This window comes from Primulina eburnea, chromosome 8, assembly GCF_022965805.1.
Source record: "Primulina eburnea isolate SZY01 chromosome 8, ASM2296580v1, whole genome shotgun sequence".
NCBI classification, from domain to species: Eukaryota; Viridiplantae; Streptophyta; class Magnoliopsida; order Lamiales; family Gesneriaceae; genus Primulina; species Primulina eburnea.
In genome coordinates, this window is record NC_133108.1 from 38597300 (window position 1) to 38610819 (window position 13520).

General features: G+C 35.9%; 2 protein-coding genes across 3 annotated transcripts; one reads left to right on the forward strand and one right to left on the reverse strand.

Annotated features, from left to right (window-relative positions):
- Window positions 1-104: 104 nt before the first annotated feature.
- Window positions 105-2744, forward strand: LOC140839605 (transmembrane 9 superfamily member 11-like). Its single transcript, XM_073206433.1, has 2 exons — window positions 105-257; window positions 383-2744. Exon 2 carries the CDS (start codon window positions 537-539, stop codon window positions 2511-2513), a length of 1977 nt encoding a protein of 658 aa, XP_073062534.1. The 5' UTR covers window positions 105-257; window positions 383-536; the 3' UTR covers window positions 2514-2744.
- A 4284-nt stretch (window positions 2745-7028) lies between these two features.
- On the reverse strand, window positions 7029-11192 carry LOC140839606 (homeobox protein knotted-1-like LET12). Of its 2 annotated transcripts, none has more exons than XM_073206435.1 (6): window positions 10486-11192; window positions 8679-8799; window positions 7873-8066; window positions 7647-7778; window positions 7425-7561; window positions 7029-7341 (listed from the first exon to the last, which is right to left on the reverse strand). In XM_073206435.1, exons 1-6 carry the CDS (start codon window positions 11014-11016, stop codon window positions 7338-7340), a joined length of 1119 nt encoding a protein of 372 aa, XP_073062536.1. In that variant the 5' UTR covers window positions 11017-11192; the 3' UTR covers window positions 7029-7337. The 2 variants fall into 2 exon arrangements, with proteins under 2 accessions (XP_073062536.1, XP_073062535.1); XM_073206434.1 differs by having other exon boundaries at window positions 7029-7349.
- Window positions 11193-13520: the final 2328 nt, after the last annotated feature.

Below are 13520 nucleotides of genomic sequence, written 5' to 3' on the forward strand. Positions count from 1 at the left end.
ATCTAACTTTATAAATATTTTTAAAATAAAGAACCAAATTTACTTATTTTGCATGTATATATATAAGATAACCGGCCCACGTTAAACTCACCCACGCTGAAAAATATACAACTATCATCCGGTCATCCATCCTTGCTCTGCTCCTCTTTGCATTTCCATCACTCCTGCTCTCAATTTCCACGTCTGCACGTTCTTTTACATTTCTGGTTCGTCCTAATTTCGTAGCTTCATTGATCCTCAATTTGCGCCAAGATCAGGTGTGATTTCTGGAAAAAAATTTATCACTTACATTCATCCTCATTGTGTTGAAGAGTCATTCAAACTGTCTCAAATTCTGGTAAATTTATGGTTTTGCGGTTCATTATTTTTTATTATATCACAGATTTGGTAGGAGAGAACTCATTGAAATTGTATCGACGTAAAGTTCAAATCTGGATTGGGTTTGGAACTGATATCCTGTGCGAAACTGGTTTTCTTGACATTTTTCATTGACTTCTTGTTCTGGGCCATCAGGATCTGCCAATAAAACCGCGAATATGGAATCCATTTTCATGTTCGAGATCTGGGTCTTGATTATTCTGGTGGCTTTTGTTCATGAGGGGGAGGGGTTTTATCTCCCTGGTAGTTACCCTCACAACTATGGAATCGGTGATTTCTTGAATGTGAAGGTCAATTCTCTGACTTCAATTGAAACTGAAATGCCCTTTAGCTATTATAGCTTGCCGTTTTGTACACCAAAAGAGGGCGTTATGGACAGTGCAGAGAATCTCGGTGAGCTGCTTATGGGTGATATGATAGAGAATTCTCCGTATAGGTTTAAGATGCATGAGAATGAGTCCGATATTTTTCTGTGCCAATCTAAGCCTTTGTCGGCTGAGGATATTAAACTTTTGAAAGAGAGGATTGATGAGATGTATCAGGTTAATGTGATTCTCGATAATCTACCTGCTATTCGGTATACCGAGAAGGATGGGTTTATGGTGAGGTGGACAGGTTATCCTGTTGGGGCGAAGGTGCAAGGTGGGTATTTTGTGTTTAACCACTTGAAGTTCACTGTCCTGGTTCATAAGTACGAGGAGACCAATGTGGCTCGAGTTATGGGTACTGGTGATGCCGCTGAAATGATTCCAACTGTGGGAAACTCAGGATCAGATGTTCCTGGATACATGGTTGTTGGTTTTGAGGTGGTGGCTTGCAGTGTCACCCACAATGCAGACTCCCGGAAGAACTTGAAAATGTATGACAAGTATCCGACATCGATTAAGTGTGATCCAAGCACAGTTTCCATGGCTATTAAGGAGAATGAGCCACTGGCTTTTACATATGAGGTCTCATTTGTTGAGAGTGACATCAAGTGGCCATCGAGATGGGATGCGTACCTAAAAATGGAGGGAGCGAAAGTGCATTGGTTCTCGATTCTGAACTCTTTGATGGTGATCATTTTCTTGGCTGGAATCGTGCTTGTGATCTTCTTAAGGACTGTTAGGCGGGATCTTACTCGGTATGAGGAGCTTGACAAGGAAGCACAAGCCCAGATGAACGAGGAGTTGTCTGGTTGGAAACTCATCGTCGGCGATGTTTTTCGTGCACCTAGCAACCCGTCATTCTTTTGTGTGATGGTCGGAGATGGAGTTCAGATTATCGGAATGGCAATTGTGACAATCATGTTTGCTGCCCTCGGATTCATGTCACCGGCGTCTCGCGGGACATTGATCACAGGTATGCTGTTTTTCTACATGATTCTTGGAATCGCAGCTGGATATGTTGCTGTTCGTCTATGGAAGACTATCTCTTTTGGCGACCCAAAGGGATGGATCTCAGTCTCGTGGAAAGTTTCTTGTTTCTTTCCCGGCATTGCTTTCCTCATTCTTACAACTTTGAATTTCTTATTATGGGGTAGTCATAGCACAGGAGCAATACCCTTTTCTCTGTTTGTCATACTGATCCTGCTGTGGTTTTGTATCTCGGTTCCTCTAACTCTTATTGGTGGCTACTACGGTGCAAAAGCACCTCATATTGAATACCCCGTCCGAACTAATCAAATTCCTCGAGAAATTCCTTCTCAAAAGTACCCTTCTTGGCTTTTGGTTCTTGGAGCCGGCACCCTTCCGTTCGGCACACTTTTCATTGAGCTTTTTTTCATCTTCTCCAGTATTTGGATGGGTCGTGTGTACTACGTTTTTGGATTCCTTTTCATGGTACTCATCCTTCTGGTGGTTGTCTGTGCTGAGGTATCCCTTGTTCTAACATACATGCATCTCTGCGTGGAGGACTGGCAATGGTGGTGGAAATCTTTCTTTTCCTCCGGTTCTGTGGCCATATACATTTTTCTATACTCGATCAATTATCTCATCTTCGACCTCAGGAGTTTGAAAGGACCGGTCTCCGCGACACTTTACCTCGGGTATTCACTGCTCATGGCTCTAGCCATCATGCTAGCAACAGGTACGGTTGGGTTCCTTTCCTCGTTCTGGTTCGTGCACTACCTGTTTTCGTCTGTGAAGCTCGATTAGAGAGAGCACCTCTGTGACTCCAAAGGTGGTTGAGATAGAAGGGCATGTCGGAGGAATCGGAAGCAAAGTTACAAATTTTGTTCCTTATATTGTTGTTTTTTATGTCTATTTTTCATGAGAAATGAATAAACAGTAATAATCGAATGAGGTTTGGTTAAATTCTTTGTTAGACATACTTGTAATTTAGCTTACTCAAATTTGCATTGGTGTTTGAATTTTAATTTTATAATATTATTTTGTTTTAAAGTCATTATCGTTTGTCAAGATTTGTTGTGTTTTGATTCATAGATGATCAGTTTGTCCTCCTTCACCTCTATTATAAATATTAGTATATTAATAATTAGTTAGCTTTTTTTTTTTTTAAAAATTCATAATCTAGGAGTGGGGGACTCGAACTCGAGCGGCTACACGAGAATTTCAAGATGAAAACAATAACCACGATAGCAAGAAATGCGAGAAATATTTTAAGTGTAACATAAAAAAAAATCATGACAAAAACTTGTGTGAGACGGTCTCACGAGTCGTATTTGTGAGACGGTCTCACGAGTCGTATTTGTGAGACGGATCTCTTATTTGGGTCACCCATGAAAATGTATTATTTTTTATGCTAAGATTATTACTTTTTATTGTGAATATGAGTATGATTGAGCCGTCTCACAGATTATGATCCGTGAGACGGTCTCACATGAGACTCACTTAAAAATCATATATAAATTAAAATTTTAACTATTAGATGATATTTGGAATATTTGTTAGCTTTAATCATATTTCTTTCCATGATCACGAAGATTTTATTGATATATTTTCTTTTTGATAATAATCAATATTTATGTGGTATATATAAGACACTTATCTATTACATTTTTTATTGATATACTGCTCACAAATCACGTTCATCTCTATATATATTATTAATGTCAACACGTATTTATTGAACGTGATCGAACTGTATCAAAATTATATATTTATTAGGTCTTAATGATTAACACAAAAATGAATATAATTGATGGACAATATATCAAAATTGTGTAGGTATATAACTTTTATACTTTACGAGAATAAATATAATATGGATATGCATGTATACATAATTTTTTCTTAATAATTATTGCAAACTTATGTTTATCCGGGTGAATGTCCGGCATAGCCACTTCGATGCCTAAGTCAGCAGGTGAAGAAGAGTAAAATGGATGTATATGTGTTGATATATGTGAGTGTTTTAGAGTTCAAAACTCCAGAATCTGTAAATGAGAAATATACATGCGGAGAAATCTAATGATCACATTGTTTTCAATGTCCACATGCTAAGTATGGTAAGGCGGCTGCTGAAACCTGCTTCTGATGACTTCCCTGACACACTAAACCCATGTAATTTCTGACAGTAATGATTGTCAAACATAAGATAGCTCATACCGATACACTCGACTGTGGTGTACTTCTCGAGGTAACCTAGGTAGAAGGTTCCCGAGAGCTTGCATGAGATCCCGGACTTCTGATTTCTCGGGAAGAAAATATCCCGAGCATCCCATGCCCGGATGCTAAAGAAAATAGTCTGCATGTTGACTGATTTGCGCTATCTATTTAGTTAGATTGACCCAGAATCACAAACCTAACACCCAATTAACCTATATGTAAACAAAGAGAACAACAGAGGTGGGGAAATCGACAAGAGACCCTCCGCACGTGCGGGTTCGAGAAACCGTGTACCCCTCGCACGTGGACAAACATCGATTCCACGCGACACGAAAAAATATATAATGACCTTCATTTCTAACGCCGTGAATCGATACACCATCACGGGCCTGTACCACATGACGACGGCTGCCGGAGATGGCGTTCTCCGGGGACTATTCGAAGGCTGCATCTCCTGCAGAGATATGAGCATCCAACAGCGCCCTTATCACAAGAACTGCGGCTGCGCTTTGCACAGCTCGCGTGGTCATTGCCCCCACATGTCTCGATACAACAACGTATCCTATCCCGTCCGGCGGTGGAGCGAGGGGTGCCTATCGTTGATGGCGTCTTCCGGCCAATACTCGCCGTGTTCTTCCGCCTCATCGCCCACCGTGGCCGCAGCATCGGAGGAGCTGAAGAGGGTGAAAACGCAATTGGTGTTGTGCGATGAACAAGATTAATTGGGTCCGAAAGTTTGTATTTGTCATTCATTTTTTTCATTTTGGGGAATAGGTTTTCTTTTTTTAATATTTGGTATATTTTTTTCTCCACCGGAGTTTTTGCTATAAATTTGAGTTTGATCCATGTTCGGATTTAGATTCTCGTTTTCATGACTAAAAGATTGAGGAGATCTCATATGAGACCGTCTCACGGATTATAATATGTGAGACGGGTCAACTATCCATATTCACAATAAAACGTAATATTTTTTTCATGGAGAGATTCGTCTCACAAATACGACCCGTGAGACCGTCTCACACAAATTTTTGCTAAAAAAATTTGTTTTTTTGTTGAATTACAAGCGATATTTATCGACAACTATGTGAAAAGAGCGATCTTGTAAATGACAAAAAAAGATCGATTCATCTAGAAAGATTATAACTGGATACAATAATTGTTAACGTTTGTGAAAAAATTAAACAAAAACATCCAAAAAAAAACAGAGATTGTTTTTTAGAAAAAAAAATTTTAAAATTTATTTTTAAAAAAAATTCAAATTTTATATTGTAGAAAATTGCCATTTTCAGCAAGTACAAGGAATGCAAACTGGCAATAACATGGGATACACTAATTTCTCGCATATGCAAATCACATGGTGGGTTCCTTCATTGTTTCCCAATTCTTGAGTTCATCTTTATTCCAACCAAACTGTTCATAAGGATAAGCACCTAATATATTTGAAAATTTACAAGTAACTTATAAATATTTTGATATAAAAAAAGTACAAAAATAATTCTATATATTGGAGATTTTGAATGTTGGATTCAATCACTAATATTTTAGGAAATAATCAAATATTGGATAAATTAAAATAAAATAAAATAGTTTCATATATACTATTCACTTAGGTAAAGCTTACTTTGTTTGATTAGATCAAATGTTTACTTCCTTGTATGCAATTCATTTGAAATATAATCCATAGCGCCTGGTTTTGTGATTTGATATCAAGAGCTGCTAATCTGATGCAACACCATGTCTCAAACGATCGGCAGAATAGAGATCATACATGTATGACCACGAACAACAAATCAAGTAGCTCAAGCTCTTACCGCTTTTGCTTCTTCTTCCCCGACCTCCTTCTTTTGGGAGCCTAGGGATTTTCCTTCTTCGATTAATATGCTGGTAATAAACTATTCGTTATAAATATTTTACATTTTGGTTCGAAATAATCCATCATTATTTCATGATATCCTATTTATCCGGCTTAATAGTCAAACATAACTTATCTTCATCTGTTCCTATTATATCACATTTTCAATTGAATCATCAAAATTTTACCTGCACCCCGCTCTCTAGCTTGGTGCATGGGACTGTTTTTGGGAGGGAAATATGTTTTTACACGAGCTCGACCATCATATCTGTTAGATTGAAAATATATGTATCGATTTTGGCGATAACAACAATCCAGTTTTTTTTTTTTTTTTTTTTTTTGTATTATAAGTTTCTAGCTGGGTGCTATAGTTCAAGCCGGACAACCTTACATTCAAGACATTTGCTGGAGTCAGGACTGCATAAGAAAGCTCAAGCTACAGATTTATCTGTAGGAAGCACACCAAGTCAATTTGCGTACATACCAACCCGAATTTTTTTAGAAAATCATTAGATCAATCAATGCATATTATCTGACATCTTCAGTTGTCTAAGAATATCTCATAAACTGTCTCATGAAACAAATTCTCGTAAGTTGTTATTTGCCATTTTTGATACATGACAATGTACATTTATTGTGGCGTACTATGAAAAGAAATGAGATAAAAGACAACTTGTTTTTATGTCAAATATTATTACAAGTACTTGTTTTGTTCAAGATCTGACTGTTGAGGAGTTTGCATAAGATCGAAAAGACTGCTAAAACATTCACAACCCGTCTTATCAAAGATTTCGAGCACTCTTTACTGTTCTATATTCAAGTTGATCCATAGCACATACATATTATCAATGATCAACTTGTGATGTCTTACAAAATCTAGTTTGTATTTCTCAGGACCTATGATTCAATAAAAATTTTGTAATCGCCTTTGTGTGGAAGAGATACTAAGAGTTTTATTATATGCATTTGATAATTTTTAGTAGAGACGAGTTGTTATAAATTTTGTAAAACCAAAGTCTTTTAAACTATGATGGGTATACTATAATGAAATAAGATAAGAATGGATGAAATCAGAATATAAAAAGAATTATAGTTTTATTCAATTCAAATGATTGGTACCAAACAAATGAAACATTAATAAGATGAAATTAATTTTAATTGTCAAATAATTTCTTAATTACATTTCAAAATACTAACAAAGTTTTCATTTTTGTTTTCACGTGTACTTTATCCACTGGTATTTCATTGAGTTGCAGAACTTTGGAATAATTTTTATGTAGAACACTGAACGTTGCAGAAAATCAAGCAATACAAACATCAAAACCTATTAAATGGAAAACCTTCCTAGAAGTTTACATCTGATATCAAGAATCATGTTTCATGTTTCTTACATGGTTCAAAGCATATTACCTACATTCATGATCTTGTCAATTAGCAGCTGCTGAATTTGTCCATTTCCGGCCCCGGCCCCATTCTACAAGGAATGTGAGTTTTGTGGTGTGGTTAAGGATATTACTGTATGTTTCTTCCATCACACGAAACTATCACTGGCTGTTTTGTCACCTGCACCACTATTTGAGCACGAAATAAGTCCGTGTTTGAGCCGAAGTAAAAAAAACGATATGCGAGTCAAGAGACGAACAAACCTCTTGCGTTTGCTTTTCTGGGAAGTAGATGATGAAGGATTGGTGTGCCAATTCCTTTTCCTTTGGTTGATGAACCAATTGTTAATCTGTTTAAGTTGCAAACCGGTTTCCTGCACCAGTCTTGCCTTGTCTTCCTCCTAAACAAATGTATCATGAATTTAGACGATGATGTGAAAGTTGGTTGTAGAAAGTAGCTGTCATAGCAATTTAGCGTCTTCTTACAGTTGGATAAGGCCACTTAGAATGTGATTGCCACCAGTTTTTCAAGACAGATGTGGTGTCACCCGGAAGTTTTCCAGCACGTCTTTTGCGTAATATTTCTTCTCTGATGTCCAAAATCTTCTCCTTATAACCCTATGAAGAAGAAAAATGATAATCAATTATAATCACGTGAATGTGTGCTATAAAGCACTATCATCTGATCAAGTTTACATCTTTGATCTCTTACCTGTTTAAGCTCATGCTTGAGTTCTATTCTCACTCGTTCCATCAAGGATCTCTCGCTCTCAGTGGGTACAAGAGGACCAAATCCCAGGCTGTCTGGCCCGTCTAGACTTTCGTCAAACAAATTAGTTTCATTATCAGCCTGATCTTCATCATCATCAGACATGGTTGCTCCCGAACCTTCACCCGGTGCTACCCCTGTCAATAAATGTTTAAGTGAATCAGCCTGATATACGCGGAAACTGTCACGTGGCAGTTCACTTTTTTCCAGTTGCATCCATAAAATTAGATGGGTCACAATAGTAACCGCACTAAACTATACAATCACATCTGTGGAAGGGGAAATGAGATAGCATACACAAGAAAGATTATTAATGCTTCAACATGGCTGATCAAGAAAAGCAACTTAAATGGATGGTAGGATTGTCCGGTTGAGCTGATGTTTGTGGGGTATATGGGAAACAATATGGTGAAAATAGATTTGAATGTGAAGTATATTCAATGGGAAATGGTTGATTTGATGTGACTCGTTCAAATTCAATGATTTGCATAGGGTAATCAAAGGAGTCGTGGTTTGACTTAAAGAATAAATGTTATTCCTCTACCCGCAACTGTTGGCTCGAGTGCTGAGAAGTTTCAGTTCCTTTGAATAAATTCTTGGGCCACGATCAACTTCAGACTAGTCGCATTTAATTACGACGATGGATGTTCAACAGTTAAAACTCCATGACAATGCTGGTAGAGATGAGACACTATGATCGACATGCGACGTTCGATAGGAAACATGAGAGTTTAGAAGTAAATGATCACCTGTCAAACTTTGCAAAGATTGCTCTAGCTCCCAACAAGCCATCACTGCTTCCATTGCATGAACCCGAACATGCTGCTGCAGTTGTTCTTTGAAGGATGAGAGTAACAGAACGTAATGCGTCTACACGAGAATGATAAAACAAACAAAGATTTCACTCATTAATGTGACATTATAACTGAAATAAATAGAAAATATCATTTAAATCTAATCATTGATGGAACAGTGGATGCTTAGATTATGTCCATTTCAGTTCAATCAAAGTCCATTTTAGGCCTTCTCTCAATTTCTTATGTGTAGGTTGGAGCTCGCACAACTTTTCGCACAAATAATAGAAGTAGAAGATTGCTTTAATTTGAAAATATTTTTTAAAATTTAGAGATATACTAATGAGAGAGGGAGGAGCTCTATCTATAAGGAGCTCCCCCTACTTGAAAACGTATTACATTTTCCTTCTTTGAATTTGCAGGCCCCATTTTGGATTCAAAACGGAGGCAAATACATGGCAACTACCCAAGTTTGTAAAGAGGTAATGTGGATTCAAAAGTTGTTGAAAAAGCTCTGGCCAAACAAGAAAATGATTTCTTCGCTTTATGACAGTTTGAGCACCTTGCATATAGCAAAGAATCCAACTTTTCATTCCAAAACTAAATACACTGGAGTCCAGTTTTAGTTTGTTTTAGAAGTGGTGGGGGAAGGAAATGAGGTTATAAAGGATAACTTAGCTCATGTTTCGAACTTTCGACGACCAAGCTAATCCATGCGGATGAGTTCAAATAATGTACATTCTCAGGTGGCCTAGCAGAGTTATAAGCGGCCGTGAATAACAAGATTGAAGAGATTATGTATCCTCAATCTAATCTTCAGGTGACTGAAGCAGCCCCTCAAATCCATTGTATACATTTGGTTCAAAATTTGATTGAAGGATTTGAAATCCTTTATTTATTATTTTTTTCTACAATTTCAAATCCACTACTCGGCTCGGTATTTTTTGAAATCCACCCACAAATTCAAATCCATCACTATAAAAACACAAGCTTAAGTTTAATTTGAAATTCCCATATGGCTAAAATATAAATATATATATATAAAAAATTAATTAATCTATTCGAAGGTACTTGCAGAACTCTATCAACAAAGAGATTCTTGGAAGCACTAAAAAAATAGAGTTTCAATTATTAGTGTACACAGCACAACAGGATTCCTCTTTGATGCGACAACAAGATATTCCGACTCAAATTATACAGAAGAGAATTCCAAAAGGTATTCCATCAACAACAGAGGTAGAAATGGCAAAGGGGGCCAAAACCAAACAAAAAAAAGTCTAAAAATTTATGTTATTGAAATCAACTTTCCTCTTTCTTTCTTTTTTTCTTAATTTACACGAACGTAAAATATATTAATTTTTTTAGAATATGGCGATCTATGTATATGAGACAAATTCACCTAGTTCTTGTAATAAAAGTGAATTCTTCACAACCATATTAACTAAATTATATAATTTATGGCATTACCGATTAACTAGTTCTTGCAGTTGCATACCACCAATGAAAGTAGGCATACATGTTCATTGGCACAGAGAACAAGAAAAGTAGTGCAGAAGAATCATCGACGGAGATCCAAAAATTCCTAAAAATTTAATCTTGGAAACTAGAAGACCAAAATTTTCAGCCTAAAACAATTTGGTTACAGACCATAACATAATTCACCGGACAAGCGCAAAAGAACACATTTAATTCATATTCATGGAGATATACAGACAGACAGACAGACACGACATTAATGGAAAGAAGTAGATATGTTTGGTACCATGAAGTGGTCGAGGTCTTTATCATCGAGGGGATGACCATGCCCGAGAACAGAATACTTAGCCACCACCTGCTGAGACTGAGCAAGCTGAGCGTCAATCCTCGGCAGCTGGTCCACCGGCGTGGCTATGCGGAGGCAGGCCACGTGCGCCGACAACAGCTGCTCGTACAACGGGTGGCTGAGGATATCCGCCTTGCACTTCTCTCTCTCCCAGTTGGTATTGTTCCCGTTGCTGTTGCTGTTGCTGTTGTTGCTGTTATCCCCTCCCCCGCTTTCTTGATGGTGATCGTTGTTGTCCGGCGGGGTCGGGGGGCTTGGTTGACTTTGGGTCGTTAGCCAGTGGTGGGGGTGTTGGAGCCAGGTGTTGGTTGCGGCGACTGCAGGTTGAGATGGCTGCGGCTTGTCGTCTGGCGAGTGGTGGTGATCGGGGAGGATGGAACGGAAGAGGGAGGCGGAGGCGGCCGGGTGGTGGTGTTCCGGGTAGTGGAGCGGCATTTCTTGGGAGAGGTTGTGGTGGTCCTGAAATGCCATGTGCGTCGTGGTCGATGCTCCGCTGCCTCCTACACCCAACAGTTATTTATAATACAAATATTTATACACACACACACACACAGCGGCTGCCTCCTGCTGCTGCTATCGAAGATTTTCAGAGAGAGAATGTGTGTGTGTGTCACTGTGTGTTTCTCAATCTCAATAGAAGAAATGTATGGACGTTATATATATATATATATATATATATATATATATATATTCACAAATGAGAAATCAATTTCTGCAGCAATATTTCACAAAATAAATCCATGGACGCATATTAATTAAAATGGAAAACACATTATCCTATCTATCCATTTCATTCTTCGATCTCACTTTGATCTTGATAGGGAGGATATTCTCCAATTTCATATGTAATATATATTATCTATGAGATTGATCAACTCTATCAATATTAACAATAAAAAGTAATATTCTTAACATAAAAAATAATATTTTTCATGGATGACTCAAATAAGAGATCTGTCTCACAAAATACGACGACTGACTCACACAAGTTTTCGTCATATACATAAATAATTTTTACATATAACCAAACTCACATTTAATAAATAAAAGTAAAAGTCAAATGCAACCAAATATTAGGAGGAACGAATTATTGCACTTAAATTATGTGACAAGTTAAACAAGATGCAAGTTGATTGGGGGGGGGGGGGGGGGGGAGGGGGACCTTTTATTTGCAGCATTTCTGGTTATTAAAAATTGGTGCGATATGTGGTCCATTGTGATCACTTGCGTGTAGAATTTTATTTTGCCTTTTATTATTCATGCCATTTGGAAAGATCAGTTCTTTCAATTTGTTTGATATCACTTTTATTCAAAAAAAAAATCAAGGATTCCTTGGTTTACCCAAAGGTTATTTTGTTTTTGTCAATTAAATTTTCTTTTCTTTTTTTAATCTTAATACAATAACTTATGAATTTTGGTTATTTTACTTTATCTATCATCGAAATTTCAATTTTCGAAAAAAAACTGATTAGATGATGACTAAACACATTTTGGTGTCACAATTATTTAATGATTATGGTGGAATGTAAAAAATTTGTAAAGTTCGTTTGATTTGTACATTGATTTTTCTTTGAAACGAAGAAATTCTCGAATTTTTGTCAGCTTTAATTTTAGCATTCGTCTGATCGAAAAAAGAATATTCTATGAATCAAAATGACTAAAATTTAGATTTTGTTGTACTAATACCACAAATTAAAAGGTTAATGGACTTAAAAAAACCAGTTGTTAGATTAAAAAAGTTATTTTTCTTGAAATTTAAATAAATATAATTGTTTCATTTTTTATGTATAACTTGTTAACCTAATAAATAATTGTCCATGTTTTCTAAAAAGATGGCGGAATATGACAAAACTTGATGATTGATTGGATTTTGCTTTATTAATTTATTATATGTTTTTGATGTATAAACTTTATGTTAATTATATTATATTATATAATTAATTGCATATTAATTTTTTTCTCAAAAATGGAGAAGGCAAAAAGCGTGAGGCGTGTATGAATGACTGTTGATTGACGTTTCTAGGAAACTTTCTAGTGTTCATCTACATGAATTATTTTGCTTACGAGACGATCCTCGTCTTTTATATAATATAATATAATAATTTAAATTTTTTAAATTATTATTGTTTACTTTTTTGTTCACCATTTGATTGACAAAAAAACAATAAAATAAGTTTGGGTCATTGACCAAATATCCATAAATCTTCGTTTCAATAATTAAATATGTTTCAGTTTATGTTAGATTTTTTTTTTCTGCAATTTCGGATTAGCACAAAAAATGTTTTCGTGTTCTCTGAGTTCACGTGTGTTTTTCAGATGAAATTATATTGAAAATGTTAGTTTTTGGAGTACCTAAACATGTATGACAAATTTTTATATTAATGCCACGTTTTTTTGAATAAAATTTCGGTACAAATATTTGAAAACTGTTATTAATATATGATATTTGATTATTGAATGTTTTATATCTGACAATAGTGTATGATTTCTGAGTATCCAAATATGTATAACAAATTTTGGTATTAATAACACGTGTTTTTTCGGATGAAAATTAGTAAAAAAACATTAAAATTTTGGAACTAACATATGGTGTTTCAGTATAAACTCTTTCAGATGAGATATTAATATGTGATATTTGAGTATACAGACAAGTATAGAAAATAATGATATTAATATAGTTGTTCTAATTTTATACTCAAAATTTATATTTTCTATCAGATATAAAACAATTTATTATGCAATATCATATACATGTTCCAAATTTTTAATGTTTTGTCATGAATTTCATATAAAATATAATTGAGGGTCTAGAGAGCGCAAAAACGTTAATAATAATAAATGATATGAAAGTCGAGACGAAATCTTCATCAGAACGAGCGTGGAGTTTTTGAGCATCACACGGTCAGAAAACGAAAATACTGCATACATAATATACATATAGATATACATGTGTGAGTATATAATTATTGAAATGG